General features: G+C 39.8%; 1 protein-coding gene across 5 annotated transcripts in view; it reads right to left on the reverse strand.

Moving 5' to 3' along the window:
- The window catches only part of ipo11 (importin 11), a 699,237-nt gene that overhangs the window by 248,132 nt on the left and 433,486 nt on the right, over positions 1 to 17,619 (reverse strand). For all 5 annotated transcript variants that reach the window (XM_041187080.1, XM_041187063.1, XM_041187071.1 and 2 more), the window contains one exon: positions 10,430 to 10,510. In XM_041187080.1, the coding sequence (XP_041043014.1) occupies positions 10,430 to 10,510 (81 nt within the window). The remainder of the gene's footprint in view (positions 1 to 10,429; positions 10,511 to 17,619) is intronic.

The raw sequence follows: 17,619 nt of genomic DNA on the forward strand, positions 1-17,619 counted from the left end.
GAGGTGACCTGCCTCGCCACACAGGTTGCAGCACTTAGCCTGTTTGCAGTCTTTTGTCTGGTGCCCTTCCTGTTTGCAATTCTTGCAGAGGACGGCCCTGCAGTTGGCTGCCACATAATCAGCCTTGCCACATGAGCGACAAAGTTTGGGTTGCGCAGTGTAGACAAGGTAGCCACGGGTTCCCCTGATAGCAAATCTGGAAGGAGGATGGAAGATGGCTCCCTTACCGTTGGTCTTGAGCGTGATCTTAACCTGGCGTTTGCATGTCCAGGTCCCCAAATCGTCTCTAACCGCAGTGCAGCTCCCAACCTTATCGAAGTACCTGGTGAGGAAGGTGAGCAAGTCGGCGACAGGGACGAAAGGGTTGTAAAGATGCACCATCACCACCCGGTCCCATTGCAACGGCAGAGCAAAGAGCGGCTCCACCATCAGGATCTTCATCTCCGGCAGGTCTCTCTTCTCCTTGAACACCTTCAGGAGCTTGACGCAGGCTGCCACTTGCCTGAATGTCACATCAAAATATCCTCAGGCAGCAGTCTCCGCAGCTTCGAAACCACACACCTTTAACAGGATCCTCTTGGTGAAGAAGGCCCGATCCATAGGTGCTCCTTCTTCACTGCCCTTCACCATAACTCGGATGGTGTTAGGTACCCCGTAGTATGGGGTTCGATTGGTTATAGCCATTGCTTGATGACCTTGCCCTGGCAGAAACGTGATCAAGATCTCTCCCAAGATGACTCCTGCATACCCATTAAACACATACATGTTTAAAAAATGACTGCCATTTGTGAGCAATAACCAGCACCCATTAAATGTCATCCACTTTAAAAAAAAAAATCCTGTGTCTCAATACTACCAATGTGAATCAACCATCCAACAAGGGGAGGCCAGTGCTCTATAAAGGCAAATGATACAGAAAAGTTGCAAGTAATAGTGCAAGAAATAAAACAGCCAGTAAATCGGTTAGTAAGTGAGAAAAGCTGTTGACTCAATTTGAATAAGAAAGGCAGCCACACAAGGCGTTCATGAAAAGCAATGCACCTCTGAATATCAGATATGATGTGGATTTTATTTGAGCTCCTCTGGATCTTAAAGGTTTTGGAGAATTAAAGCAGAACCTGAATATCCAATTATTCATGGTTATTTTTGATCTTCAGCACTTCAGTCTCATAAAACTCTCCTGACATTTAATGGTTAAACTTGCAGATGTAATGTTGAATGGCTTCCTGGGTCAGATAGTATAGCATTCATTTGTATTTAAGAACATAGGAGAAAGATAGACTTGACTAAAAGGAGTTCATTCAGAATTAAGTGACAGACATCTGCAAGGAGCACCCACAAATGAGACATTAAATGTTTCCAAATTAATGAATAAGTCAAAAAAGACACTTTAAATGACATATCCGACATGCAATTTTAAAACTATGCAGGGGAAAGCATACACATATACTACAGTCAATGGAAACCAAAATTAAAAATGCAATGTTGCCAGGGCATCAATATCAGTATTATTAAAAAATGAATTAAACAAGACAGCATAGTAAAATAATTATCAGACTGGAATAAGGAAGATTGGTGGGTTGAGTTTGTCTCAAAGCAATCAACCGCTTCATAAATTCAACTAGCTATGGAAGAAAATGCATGTGCAACTGGTAAAAGATGATTGAAGAATGTAGGAAACAAATATATGATGAGTAACAAATACTGTTGATGCTGGAAATCTGAAATATCAAAATGCTGGAAGAGCTCAGCTGGTCTGGCAGCATCTGTGGAAAGAGGAACAGCATTAAGGTTTCAGGTCAAGGACTTCAGTTCTGAAGAAAGGTCCTTGATTTGAAACGTTTCTCTCTCCACCGATGCTGCTAGACCTACTAAAAGTGTTGAATAACTATTTATATATTAATGAAATTCACTGAAGTTTTGTCAAGGTCCATTTCCTGAAGCAGCATTTTATTTTAAGATCACTTTCATTAAATGATTTAATGTACTGTCCCACAATGTGATGGGGTGCAAGCCTGAACCTGTGCTTCCTCACATATTGAACTCCTGATCACAAATTCAAGCAGATGGTCACAGCCAGATTATAAGGAGTCGGTATGTGAAGCTTTTTCTTATTTTATCATTACAAACCTCAGCTTTAATTTTATAATAGAAAAGCTATTGGATAAAATGAGCGCAGCTTTTTCAAATTTCAGGCAGAGACGTTTAACAGAAAGGAATGCTAACAAAGTGAGATTACAAAGATAGGGAGGGACAAGACAATGGAGGCACTTGAAAACAAGGGTGAGGATATTAAAATCAAAGTGTTGCATAACCGAGATTCACTGTATGTCAGTGAGCACAGTTGGATATGGCTTGTGAGCCAACACATTGGCAGCAGAGTTTTGGATGACCACTATCATGTCGTTGTTTGTGGGAGCTTATTGTGCACAAATCAGCTGCCGCACTTTCTACAATGTTTTAACAACTTATTAATAGGAGATTCCATCATTAACAATCCAGTTCACTCTATTAAATTTCCTGTTTCTAAGATACTTTAAAGGTATTATGCTTTACAGACAAATATCATAATTGCTAATACATGTGTGAGGATAGGCAAAGGTTCAAAATTTTCAGATACACTGACAACTGTTCTAAATTATGCACAATATCTGATAAACAGGAAGTGCCAAAATGTTAAAAATGAGTAAATTAGAGTTTTGTGAATAAAAAGGAAGAAATTGCCACAATTGAATATAAATTGAAACTGTTAAAGTGCTTGGGTTTGGTATGAAAAAAGTAAGTTTGCACTCAGTTCACTCATTGATTAATTGGTTCTAATCAGTGATTTCCATGCCACCTACAGCTGATTTTGAAAAGAGATGATAATCAAGAAAATTCTTTCCAGGGAAAAAAAGGTTGCACTGTGTTTATTAAAGCTCACACATAGGTAAATTAAAACTGAAGATATCTAAAAAGCAATTAAAGATTTTATTTCCCAAGTGTAACACTGATAATTTCCATATTTCACATCAGTGAAGCATTTGCATGGCACAATTCCTTTCAAGTGTGAATTTGGATTTGAATCTATGCCAAACTGATGGACTGAACGTATTTACTTTCTGCCAGCTTCAACAGTGCCGATTAAGATCAGTTTGGCCAGTCCCAACCATACTAGGCACAGGTGTACTGTACAAAACCACCCACAATATGGTGCAAATAGTCACCAAGCTGGCAGTCTTGGTCAGATCCACAGCAACCATCCTGATTGTGTAAGATGAAAATCTCACAATGGTGTCACCGGATACCCCGCTTAACATATACTATTGAGCACCTTTACTTTGCATTATTACCATCCTCCCCTCTGCTTTACCTGAATAGTATGAAGGATTTGGATGTGCAGTGCCCAATTTGTGATTGGTGGGGGGGGGAGGGTGGGATGCAATCGCATGAACATAATATAAAAAAAATTACATATTTAATACAGCATCTGAAAAGTAGTCAACAGTTATAACCACAAAAATCTCCAATTACTTGAGTCACTTTGTCATGAAATATGAAAATCAGAAAGTCATTGGAGAAACCTGAAGTAGACCTATCCATTTCTATAGGTGACACTGCCCAACCAAAGGCACCAGTATACCTTTGGCGATGTAATAAAGCTAAATCAATAGTAGAGGCCTTAAGAGGTTATGATGCTTGTGTATATTTTATGCTCTACAAAAAGAAACAACACCTAGAAAATTCAGCTGTACTTGAATGCTAGTTTGATACATTTTAATGTGACACCTATATGGACATTTCCCCATTTGCTTTGATGGGTTATCTCTATCTCATAACTGCTATAGGGACAATTTTAGCAGAGTTACTATGCTGCAAAGGCATTCTACAAACACATTGCAGCTATGATTAAATATTGGAACTTTTCAGGAAGACAGCCACTAAGTTAGAGACTATGCAGTAAAACAGCAGACTTACTGATCGTAAGTAAAATATTTTCTGCATGTCCTGAGCTATTTCCTGTCAGATCAAGCACTTCTCCTCTCGTGCTATTTGTTGAATTTGTTCCCCCTGCAAATTGGAGATAAGTTACTAAAGTACAAAAGTAAACGGGAATCAATACATATCACTACCATACTGAAAGTAGGACTTATTGGTGCTTTGGCCAAGTATAATTTGATTATCAGCTAGTACAAAACCTCTGCATCATTGCTCATTTACAGACTAACCGCCTGATCTGATCTATAGCCAATTTGTCTACAGGTCTCCATCTTAAAGGTCAGCAAGAGAATTCAGTTTCCAGTTTAACTCTAACTAGTTTAAAACAAAATAAATTTACCTTATTTGATAGAATGAAATTCCTGCTTTCGTCAAAAACTCCTCCCATTATTGTAACATTATGTTAATCTAAGCATACCAAGTACATGCTTCATTATTTACTGTGTGAACATCGTCAGTAAATTGCTGTACTTCACTACACAATAAATGAACTTCCACTTAGTGTCAATGTGCTTCAGTATAAATATATATGTCATTGTGTATTGGAAGATGTTTTTCATCAGCTGGGCATTTGGCAACTCCAAAATCCATTGCCAAGTGCAGGCACATCAAAAACAAGTTGCTGAGAAATGCACAAGGGCAAAATCAGGCATGCCAACTCCCGCAAACTAATCATGAGCGTCTCAATTTCTGGGTAAAATTGTGTCTCTCTCACAATCTTGCAAGAAAGATCTGAAAGCTTGCGATTTTATTGCATGCCAATGCTGAAAGGTCAGGTGAGGTTGGTGGCAATGATGAGAAGCTGGGGGCGGCTGCTTTAGAGAGCCTGCAATTGTGGGTAAGATAGAGACTGAGGGCGAGCAAGAGCGTGCAGGCCAACGGCCACTAGTAACAGTGTGAGTGACCTCACCAGTGGCAGCTCTTCAAGTCAACTGTAAGGGTGGTTGCAGGCTCTAAGCCAGTGCCCATCCCTCTCAAGATATTGTATCTTCTCCTCTTCTGATGGAAATGCCTCATGCTACGATCTAGCTCCATGGGTTCTGGAAGCCTTCAGGTAAAGTATCCAAGTGTCAACTCTACGTGCGTCAGCTACATACTGAGTGTGATCGGCTACATAACATTAAAGTCCAACATACCTTAGCTGGATTTTTGTATTAAACAGTACTTTTGAGTTCTCAGTTTCCAGGTGTTGTTACTGGATAGTAAGGGGATCCTGGGTGATTTTTTTTTTGCCTTTCTCTCTCCAGCCCAGGGATCCTGAGGCCAACTTTCTTGCTCTAATGAAAGCAAAACACTGCGGATGCTGGAAATCTGAAATAAAAATGGAAAATGCTGGAAAAGCTCAGCGGGTCTGGCAGCATCTGTGGCGAGAGAAACAAAGTTAATGTTTCAAGTCCGTATGACTCCACACATTCGAAATGTTAACTCTGTTCCTCTCTCCATAGATGCTGCCAGACCTGCTGAGTTTTTCCAGCTTTTTCTGTCTTTATTTCTTGCTCTTATTGCTGGCTAACCAAAGCAGCTGCCCCCAGCTTGCGAATGTCCTTATCTATATGTCTCAGTATTTCACTACATGGGACATTTACAGAATAACAATTTGAATTTATATAGGGCTTTAATGTCAGGAAAATATCCAATGATAGAGGATGGGCAAAGAAAGGTAAAAGGAATGAAGGAGTAGATCACAAGCTATTGAGAGAGTATGCAGAGATGATCAAAAGTTTTGTTGAAAAGATGAGGTTTAGGAAGGTTTTTAAAGATGAAGAAGTGGAAGGATTTATGGAGAGAACCACAGAAAGTGGTACATACACATTGCCAATGAGTCATCCATCTTGTTTGAATAAATGTAGAGGCCCAGATACACTGAAATCGGGGATTTGGCAGGGGTGTGGTGTTGGCTGCAGGCCACTGTCCAATTACTAAGCTGTAGAGGGCAGCAAGGCCCTGAACCCTCTGTTCCTTTGTATGTGCTCAGTTTGCTGGGTCTAGGCACACAGCGCAAGTAGCCCCATTTAGCCTAACTGTCCAATGAACTATGGAGAGGAAAGGTCAGGCACATTGCTGCTCTCAAATTGCTGTCCTGCGATCTCTACTGCATAAGTTTTGAGTTTGTGCATGTTTTGCAAGTTGGAATAAATCCAGAATTAGTAATCAGATGATGTCAACTTGCCTTTTCAAAGCCTGTAAGAAACTTTGATCTGCAATAAGTTTTGATATCTAAGAAAACAATGAGATGAGTTGGAAATGGTACAATGAGTGTTAATTTAAGCATGAGAAAGATGTACGGAAAAAAATTGGTAAGTAGGTTAGCGCTTTTACGGATAACATAGCAACAATTACAATAGAAATCTTGATAAGTGAGAGATAAGCACAGCTAGAAAGTTTGAGGTGAACAAAGCGTTGGATACCAAACATTTTCTTTTTTATGCTCAAGTCTAGGAGTGTGAAAGGTATGCTAAAAAAGCTTGCCTAGATATAGAACCAACATTTACGTCAGAGACATTAGGGTTGTACAGAGAGTGAAAAAAAAGGAGTTCTGATAAAAGGTGACAGAATTGAAATGTTAACTCTAGCTCAGGTGGTGAAAACTGCTGCTTGGACTTGAAAAAAAAAGAAAAAGATTCTCCCTGAACAAGTGACAGAAATACAATTATAAATTAATCAAAGGATGTGGAAAAGACCAAGATATAGTAATTCAACTATAATGTGACGGTGCACAATCTGAAGAAATTCTTGAATATAAAATGGAACTATCAGCAAAAGATGACAAGTGCATTCAGAACATTAGTTCAACTGATCATCAGCGCTCAAAAATAATTTTCTAGCATAAACTGAGGATACTCCGTTCCAGGATAAAAATCTTAACAGCCTTTGTCAGCTCAAAACTAATAACTACCATGACTAATTTCAGTCTTGGTAAATCACCTAGCAAATTTTTACTATTTTAAAGGTGCTAAGTAACTGTGAGCTGTTTTTGTGCTGTAATTATTGATGACAATGAGAGAAGTAAAATAATATTAGTACATAGAAGACAGGTTTACCATAGTATAGAAGAGACTTATATGTCCATTGCAAATGTGAAACATGGACACCGCAATGTCTAAGTTTTTAAATTGCAGCTCAAACTCAATTTCATTAAGCTTATTTGTGATGCAAAAAAAGTACACCGCGTGAAACAGATTTTAAATGGAGAAAAATTAAACTTAAATTGATAATATATGCATAGGATAAAAATGGTAATTTCTTTTTAAAGTGATTATGCTAATGGAGAATGTAGAGTTTAATTTGGCTAAGCATCGATTTTAAACTCAGTAGCTCAAATAACATGCCCCTTTCACAAATAGTGAATACATACTGAGTTTTATAGATCTGAAATCCTCTACAAATTATCTAGTTTGGCAAAGGGACAGAGATGGAGAATAGAATAATTATTTCACTTCTCCTCCAGGAATGCCTACCTTGAAGAGCTACTCTTCTCTCCGACGGAATTTCCATTTGTCTCTTTCACTATGTTCACTATCATTGCTTTCCATTTCCCTTGTGGTGTTTGACAAGGTGTTTCTGCACCTGCTCCACCCCTCTTAAACAGTATAAAATCCATCACATTTCTACCTCTCCCCAATTCTGAAGAGTCATACAGACCCGAAATATTAACTCTGTTTCTCTCTCTACAGATGTTGCCAGATCTGCTGAGTTTTTCCAGCATTTTCTGTTTTTATTTCAGATTTCCACTGTATTTTTCTTTTATTTTAATTATTTCACATTGTTCTTGATGTGGTTGTTCTTCATGTGTTGTGCGTCTTAACTTCATGAGGTTTTACTTACCTCCTTTAGTGCTGCATCAAGACAAAAGTAAAAGAAAGTCTCCTTTTTACTAGAAACTGTCTTCCATCCTCTCACCAAATCTGTCTCTCTTAATGCGTCCTTATTTACTTTATATTCATTCTAACTCTCAATTTTCAGTTGTTCCAAAGCAATATAGTTTTGTGAAAGGGAAATCGTGTTTAACTGATTTATTAGAGTTCATTGAGGGAGTAACAAGTAAGATGGATAAAGTGGAACCTGGAGATGTGCTGTACTTAGATTTCCAGAAGGCATTTGATAAGGTGACACATCAAAGGTTACTACACAAGATAAAGTGTGCATGGTGCAAGGGCTAACATATTAGCATGAATAAATGACTGGTTAGCCAACAGGAAGCAGAGTAGTGATAAATGGGTCTTTTTCAGGTTGGCAAGTTGTATCTATTGGAATGCCACCGGGGTCAGTGTTGGGACCTCAACTACTTACAATTTACATCAATGATTTGGATGAAGGGGTCGAATGTACGGTAGCTAAATTTGTTGATGACACCAAGGTATATAGGAATGTAAGTTGTCAAGGGTGGGTAGAGAGTCTGCAAAAGAATATAGACAGGTTAAGTAAGTGGGCAAAAGTTTGGCAGATAAAGTATAATGTGGGAAAACTTGAACTTGTCCACTTTGGCAGGAAGAATAGAAAAGCAGCATATTATTTAAATGGAGAGAGCGTGCAGAGCTCAAGGGATATCTGGGTGTCCTGGTACATGAAACACAAAAAATTAGTATTCATATACAGCAAGTGATCAGGAAGCCAAATGGAATGTTGGCATTTATTGCAAACGGAATGGAATATTAAAGTAGGAAAGTTTTACTGTAGTTGTTCAGGGCCTTGGTGAGACCACATCTGGAGGACTGTGCACAGATTTGGTCTCCTTATTTGAAAAAGGATATAACCCCGTTGTAAGCAGTTCAGAGAAGGTTCACTCGGCTCATTCCTGGAATGAAGGGCTATTCTTATGAAGAAACATTGAACAGGTTAGCCCTTTGCCCATTGGAGTTTAGAAGAATGAGAAGTGATCTTATTGAAACATATAAGATCCTGAGGGGACTTGGTAGGGAGGATACCAGGAGGATGTTTCCTCTTGTCGGGAAGACTAGAACCAGGGGACATAGTTTAAGAATAAAGGATTTCCGTTTTAAGATGGAGATGAGGAGAGGTTTTTTTCTCACAGAGGGTCATTAGTAAATGGAGTTCTCTTCCCCAGAAAGCAGTGGAGTCTGGGCATTGAATTTATTCAAGGCAGAGTTAGGCCAAAGTTATTTAATTGTTCCGGTAGAACTCTTATCCTTCAGGAGCTAGGTACAAGTCTTGTATGCCACCGAGTATTTTTTTGAATACCTCCCATTTTCATCTGCAGTTTTAACAATCAATAGTTTTACCCAGTCTATTGTGGTCAATTCTTGCCTGATCCATCAAAGCCAGCCTTACCCAAGTCTGTTTTTAAGCTAAGTAGATCACCCTTATACCTCTCAAACGCAGTATCAAATTTAATCATATTATGGTCACTATTATCTGATTGTTACCTCATTCTTAAATTACTTACTAATTCAGGCTCATTCCAAATCTAAAATGGTCTATTCTCTTGTAGGTTCATGATCATATTGTTCCAAAACATTGTTCTGAATACACTCAAGAAGTCTGTCATCTTTGGGACTTCTTGTGAAAATTTCCTATGTGAAAATCAAAGTCTTTCATTATAACTGCTGTATTTATGCAAAAAACTTCTCTGATCTCCATGCTTATGTATCCTGCTATTTTATCACTGCTAACTGGAAGTCAACAAGCACCTCCCATCAAATTCTTGCACCTTTTCTATTCCTCAATTCTATATTGAAGAAGGAATGAGATTCTAGAGCCTTTAAGCAAATACCAGCATGTGATGTTGGGGATGGTAGAGAGAGGAGGCTCTTGCTCTGGGAAGCCATGGACTTGAGGTTAGGATAAAGTTGTGAGATTGCAGAAGTTGGCAAGGAAGAGAAATATCAAACCTCAAGAAGCCACTGAGCCTAAAGCTCTAATTGGGAAGGAGCAGTGGAACGACTGGGAATCAAGGGTAGAAGTGGGAGAGCATGTGATGTCCACAGGGTGCAAGAATAGGACAGAGAAAGCTAAATTTAACTGGAGGTAAAATCATATATATTATATATACACACACTTGCATATTAGCGACACATATATTGCTAGAACTAGTAATCCAGAGGCCCAGGCTAATGCTTTGGGATGTGGTTTCAAATCCTCCCACTGCAGCTGGTGAAATTTGAATTCAGTTAATAAATCTGAACTTATAAAGCTAGTTTCAGTAATGGTCAGACCATGAAACTATAATCGATTGTCAGGAAAACCCATCATGTTCACTAATGTCCTTCAGGGAAGGAAGTCTGCCAACCTTACCTGGTCTGTCCTACATGTAACTCCAGGCTCTCGGGAATGTGGTTGACTTTGAAATGGCCTAGCAAGTCACTCAGTTCGTGGGCAATTAGGGACAGGCAACAAATGCTGGCCTTGCCAGTGACACTCACACCCCATGAAAGAATAAAGAAAGACACGAAAGCTTTCAAAACACTATCAAGCGATAAATTAAAACGAGTACCTTAAGAACTTGAACTTGTCCTTCAGTGGTAATATCTTGCATCAGCTCACAGAAGGATTGGCACAGGGCAGCTGCAAAATTCTGCAAAAAATAATTTTCATACTTACATCAAACTGTAAAATAAGTTAACAACATATTAAAACAGCCGCATGGTGTAATTTTGTATACAAAAGTCAACAGAAATAGGTGTCAGTGAAGAGAACATAATTGATCCTCAAAGATAGTGCAGTGAACTGAAGTGGCACCAATAAATTACATTAGTGATGCAGTTTCATAGGAAGTCCTAAAAGCTAATCCAATGTTAACACACACGTTGAATAAACTTTGTTGGCTCAGTATTAATTTTGCATTTTAATACTAACACCCACTTTTGGTACAAATTTGTTTCTATTCATGAAGTCAAAGCTTGAATGTTACTTCGTAAAATGTTACAAAGTACAGATGTCTATAGTTTCACAGCTGTTGGAATGAAAGTGTTTTCCCTAACTGTTGGAAATGAAAGTGTTTTTCCTCACCCTCAGCATAAGCTAACTGGAAAGCTTCAACAAATGTTAATGTTGCTTGTTTTTTATTTTGATGTTTAAAGGGGAAGTAATGTCCTGAGAGAGCACTTTTTATTCGAATTATTCTTTTGTTATATTTTGAAAAATTGCTCATGAAAATGTTACTTTTTAAAAAAAAGCTAAACATTTATATTCATGAGACTCTTCAGTCAGCTCTTCTCCTCGCTATTGAATGCCACCATTGACTGGGAGTATCTCAAAGTAGCAATTTCAATAGCTTAACAACTAATTGACTATCACACTGATTCAGGGCTTCCCAACCAATAGCAACCAAGCTATCGAGAAGTTTACAGATCAAAAAGAAAATGAAGGGAATAACGACGGTTGTGTCTATTGTACAAAAAAGAGGCCACACTAAGAACTACCTTGTTACAAATGCGAAGTATTGGAAAAGGCCATCTGCCTGAAACATTAACTCAGTTTGACTCTTCACAGATGCCTGGCCTGCTGAGTATTTCAGCAATTTTGTTTATAAATCAAAAGTACATTTCTTTATAACTTTTCTGAAATAATATATTATCCCATATCTGTTGGGCAGTCCTTAATAAATGCTGGGAGTGAATGAAGTTTGCCATTTATCAACCTCCTCAGATGATCTTATCCAGAATGCTAAATAATATACATTACTGAATTTATTCAAATTTAGGAATTATACAAAATCCCAAATGCAACATTGATTTAGTTGATGTGCATAAAACAGTAACAAAAGTAACTAAAATTACACAAGGAGTAGACAGTGCCCCACATCTGCACACATGTCCATATGATCAAATTCAAATATAAAGATATATCCAGATTTGAAAATAAGTACATTTTTATCAAGATGTGAAAATATGGCTGCTGTGTTTAATGTGCAATTCCAAAGTCAGAAGCATTTTTTGGAAGGGACCAAAAGAACACTGTTTCTTCAGTTGAATCAACAAAAGTTACATGCTGAGGTCCTGTTTTGTTCAGATTAGTAACATTTTACATATACCCCAAATATAACATTGGCTTGTAGCTTTTTTGAGAAGCCAGCAATTGAAATGGAGGTGGTAAAAATTGTAAATTCTGGTAATCCAAAATGACAAAACAACTCCCCAGAAATGCACAATCAGGATCTTAAAGACAAGGAGACCCATTGAAATAACTGAGCTAGATTTAATAAGGTGCTGTGGTCCCCACCACCCTCTCCCCCAGCTAAAAGGTCAGGCCTGCCCAACAGACAAACAGCTGCCCCAGAACCAATTGGCCATTAAATCAATTTGAGGCAACATGTCTGCCCCTCAGGAACAGGAAGCTACATCTCTGAAAGCTACTGGCTTCTGACTGGCCGCTGCCGGCACTGTACGCAGGGCTCAAGGTGGTGAGCGGCACAGGATCACAACTCTCTAAATGTTTGGGGGTCTCGGTGGGCCCTTGCAGGGGATTGGTGGGCCAGGGTTTGAGAGGCCATGGTGGGGGTGGGAGGGGCACACCTTGGATGTGAACCTCCGATGGGCCCAGGGGCCCGTGAAGGAGGGACCAGCACCATCATGCACAGGGAAACCTGTTGAGCCTGCCACTTAGTGTGGACCTCTCCTGCCGCCTGTTACAACCCAGTGACAGGATAAGGCCCTTAAGTGGGCATTAATTGCCCATTCGGTGGCTTCAACTGACCCACCAGTGGTAGGCCACCCACTGGATTTTACGTGACCCCAACTTCAAACCCATCAGCAGAAGAATGTAAAATCCAGCCCTTAAAATTCACCTGGAACTAATATTTCCTCTAAGCTCTGTGTCCATGGGCAACATATAGCAGTTGTGAAGTTATTGTGCAGGACCTTCACAAATTGCCCCTTTTAAAACATTGTTCACGCTGCCGCACAAAAAAAATTAAACATATTGCACATTGAAATAAATCTGTCGTGAAAATTTAGAGGGGTCATTTCCTGAAACACAAAAACATTATGCTCCTCAATCTGATTAGCATTCTGTGCATTTTCAGGATTTTTGTGTTTGAGGTGCATCATGTTGTTTTTCGGATAATGTTTTACCACTACCACTGTCAAACTATTTTGCTTCTTTATTCTCTCATGTCTACAATCCACAAAGCAAAAAATATAAGAGTGCAGTATACAAATTGTGCCTCTGTTCACATCACTGCTTTACTTTTCCATATCTAGATATTCTTTCCAATGTTTGTAAAGTAATAAAAGTGCAAGGAGTAGTCACTTTCAACATATTTTAAAATAATTTGTCAGAGAGCCTAAATTAAATGATATGCCATGGGTTAAATTTTTAAGTTACCACTTGTGGCATTTAAAATTAACCACGATACAGCATCCCAGAGTCCCATCAATTAAGCAATAATTCTCACAAGAGGTATCCATTTTCAGTGAGTGACATTATATTTCGATCCACGTGTGGATAAACACTTGAAGGGGAAGCATGTACAGGGATATGGGGGAATAGCAGGGGATTGGGATTAATCGAGTTGTTCTACCAAAGAGTCACATGATGGGATGAATGGCCTCATTCTGTGCTTTATCATTCTATGATAAAAACTGGATTAGCCAAAAAAACATGGAACAATGCTCGAGTCTGTCCACATTCCTTTAACAGATGGTTAATCTGGATGCCTTTGCATGAGTAGGTATTCTTGAGGAAATGCAGTTTGTTTGTAGGCACTTTTAAAAGTTCCTAATTATTCTGATTGAAACTTACTAGAATTTATGAGTAACTAATCTCTGAGCAAAAGCTATTCATTATTGTAGGAACTAATTTTCCTATAACTTGGGAAACTTTTTTCTAGTTGGAAGCCCAAAGAAATGTGAAATTCCAGAATATCCATCCTTACCAACAATATTTATCTGAACTTATTTTCCACAGGCAATTTCATGGTTCCAACAGTACAGGTGTGATTTTGTGTCTTTTTTTTAAAATTAAAGTTTTATTATTTTTTACTGCATTCGAGGTGAGAGTGGCTGCCCTTGACACCAGGGCAGCATTTGTCCGTGTGGCATCAAGGAGCCCTAACAAAACTGGAGTCAATGGGAATCAGGGGGATAACTCTCCACTGGTTGGAGTCATACCTAGCACAAAGAAAGATGTTGTTGTTGGAGGTCAATCATCTCAGTTCCAGGACATCACTACAGGAGTTCCTCAAGGTGCTATCCTAGGCCCAACCATCTTCAGCTCCTTCATCAATGACCTTCCTTCCATCATAACGTCAGAAGCGGGGATGTTCACTGATGATTGCACAATGTTCAGCAACATTTGCAACTCCTCAGATGCTGAAATAGTCCATGTCCAAATGCAGCAGTATTCAGGCTTGGGCTGACAAGTAGTAAGTAATTTTCATGCCACACAAGTGCCAGGCAATGACTATCTTGAACGAGAGAAGATCTATCCAACCCCTTGACATTCATTAGCACTACCATCGCTGAATCCCTCATTATCAACATTCTGGAGGTTACCATTGACCGGAAACTGAACTGGACTAGCCATATAAATACTGTGGCAACAAGAGCAGGTCAGGGGCTAGGAAATCCTGCAGCGAGTAACTCAGCTCCCGACTCCCCAAAGACTGTCCACCATCTACAAGGCACAAAAGTCAAGAGTCTGATGGAATACTCTCCGCTCGCCTAAATGAGTGCAGCTCCAACAACACTCAAGAAGCTTGACACTGTCCAGGACAAAGCAGCCCGCTTGATTGGCACAAACAATTCCTCCCTTCACCACCGATGCCAGTGACTGCATTATCGACAGGATGCACTGCAGGAACTCACCAAAGCTCCTTAGACAGCATCTTCCAAACCCACGACCACTACCATCTAGAAGGACAAGAGCAGCAGATGCAAGGGAGCACCACCACCTGGAAGTCTCCTCCAAGCCACAACATCCTGACATGGAAATATATCACCATGCCTTCACTGACGCTGGTTCAAAATTCTGAAACTCTCTCCCTAACAGCATTGTGGGTGTAGCTACACCACATGGCTGCAGCAGTTCAAGAAGGCAGTTCATTTTCTCAAGAGCAATTAGGGATTGGCAATAAATGCTGGCCTAGCTAGTGACGCTCACACCTCATGAATGAATTTTAAAAATATTCTTGGATGATAGCATTTTAGAGGTAATAGCAAATTACACTTGCAGTTCCACATGAGGAAGTTTTGCACATTTTAATCTACTCCAAATAACACTATGGGGTGGTCAGGATCTTTCCCTTGGTACAAAATGCCAACTTCAAGGATAGCAACTCATTGAAAACTTTGAGAGATCGTGTGCAGCCAGTACAGAGTCTTTCAAGGTCCTGGGAAGGCTATCGATAGTCAGGTTTTCTTGGTCATTCAATTGTTCAGTGCTTCTGCAGAAAAGAGGGGAAAACTATATAGTAGGTGAAAGTACAGAAAGGGAGTCTATACTAAAATAACACGTGGATGATGCATCCTTCACTTGTACTGTCAAATACCTCTCAGCTGCTTTGTCAACATATTTTGTTATGAGCAACTGTCAGGAGTATGTCAAGTAGGGGATTCAGCAAGGCCCAGGTCAATTGTAAAGATTGTCTTGTCTTCAACAGTTTCCCAAATGTTTGTTTAGAAAATTTGGATTTGAGTACTGTAAGCATGCCAAAGAAAGCTTGCTTGTCTGCCAAAGTTTGATGGCATTTGTGCATCTGCATGGAGTGGGATACAGCTACAAGCTTTTGACTGCCCTCTTTTTATTCAGCTGCATGTTGAGGTGACAGCAATTACTGTCCATGCTGTCGACCTGCCTTCATGGCTAGTGTGCAACTTGACCTTGCTCCAAAGTGCTTTGATGGCTTTCCATATCTGCTTTTACGGAGGATAAGAAAGGAGCAGTAGCCCTATCATAGAACCACAGAAAAGTTACAGCACAGAAGGAGGCCATTCGGCCTGTCCTGTCTATGCCAGCCCGAGGACACCCAGGTGCCCTTTCTAATCCCACCTTCCTGCACCCGGCCCATAGTTCTGCAGCTTACAACACTTAAGGTGCAGCACCAGGTATTTTTTAAAAGAGTTTAGAGTTTCTGCCTCTACCACCAATTTGGGCAGCGAATTCCAGACACCCACTATCCTCTGCATAAAAAGGTTCTTCCTCATGTCCCTCCTACGCATTCTGCCACTTATCTTGAATCTATGTCCCCTGGTTCTAGAAATCTCCACCAAGGGAAACAATTTTATCCTGTCCACTCTATCTATTCCAATCATAATTTTGTACACCTCAATCCAGTTACCTCTCAGCCTTCCTTGTTCTAAGGAAAATAACCCCAACCTATCTAATCTCTCCTTGTAGCTACTTTTCTAACCCTGGCAACATTCTTGTAAACCTCCTCTGCACTCTCTCCAGAGCTATTACGTCCTTCCTGTAATGTGGTGACCAGAACTGCACACAATACTCAGGTTGTTGCCTCACCAGTGTTTTATATAATTCCAACATTATATCCTTACTTTTATATTCTATACCTCTGCCAATGAAGGAGAGCATTCCATATGCCTTCTTTACAACCTTGTCTACTTGAACTGCTGCCTTCAGGGACCTGCATACTTGTACGTCAAGATCTCTCACTTCATCTACCCCTCTTAGTATATTCCCATTTATTGTGTAATCCCTGTAACTGTTTGACCTCCCTAAATGTATGATCTCACACTTATCTATGTTAAAATTCATCTGCTACTTTACCGCCCACTCCACCAACCCATCTATATCGTTTTGGAGATTATGCCTATCCACTACACTATCCACTACTCGGCCAATCATTGTCTCATCTACAAATTTCCCAATCGTGCCCCCCAAGTTCACGTCCAAATCGTTAATATATAACACAAATAGCAAGGGTCACAACACTGAAACCCAAAGGCATCCATCGACCACTGCCCTTTGTTTCCTGTTACAAAGCCAACCTTTTTTCCAGTTTGCCACATTATCCTGAATCCCATGGCTTTTACTTTCCTGACCAATCTGCCATGTGAGGCCATGTCATATGCCTTGCTAAAAATCCATGTACACAACATCCACTGCACTACCTTCATCAACCTTTCTTGTCACTTCCTCAAAGAATTCAATCAAATTTGTGAGGCAAGATCTTCCTTTAACAAGTCCATGCTGACCATCCCTGACTAGTCCATGCCTTTTCACATGACAGTTAATCCTGTCTCTCAGGATTGATTCTACTAATTTGCTCACCACCGATGTAAGACTAACTGGCCTATAATTGTTTGACATTTTCTTTGATCCCCTTTTAAACAATGGAACTACGTTTGCATTTCTCCAGTCCTCTGGTACCACCCCTGTATCTAATGAAAATTGGAAAATCATCCTCAGTGCACCTGCTATCTCCTCCCTGACTTCCTTCAGCAGCCTCGGAAACAATCCATCTGGCCCTGGTGAATTATCAACTTTCAAGGGTTTCAACCCTTTGAGTACCTCCTCTCTCTTTATGATTATCCCGTCCAATAGCTCGCAGCGTTCCTCCTGGACTAATATAACTACATCCTCCCTTTCCTTTGTAAACACAGAGACAAGACCCTTCCCACTGACTCTGCAATTACACACAAGGTTCCATCTTCATCTCTGATAGGTCCCACGTTTTCCTTAACTAACCTTTTAGCATTAATGTATTGGTAAAACATCTTTGGGTTA

Source organism: Carcharodon carcharias, chromosome 1 (assembly GCF_017639515.1).
Source record: "Carcharodon carcharias isolate sCarCar2 chromosome 1, sCarCar2.pri, whole genome shotgun sequence".
Classification (NCBI taxonomy): Eukaryota; Metazoa; Chordata; class Chondrichthyes; order Lamniformes; family Lamnidae; genus Carcharodon; species Carcharodon carcharias.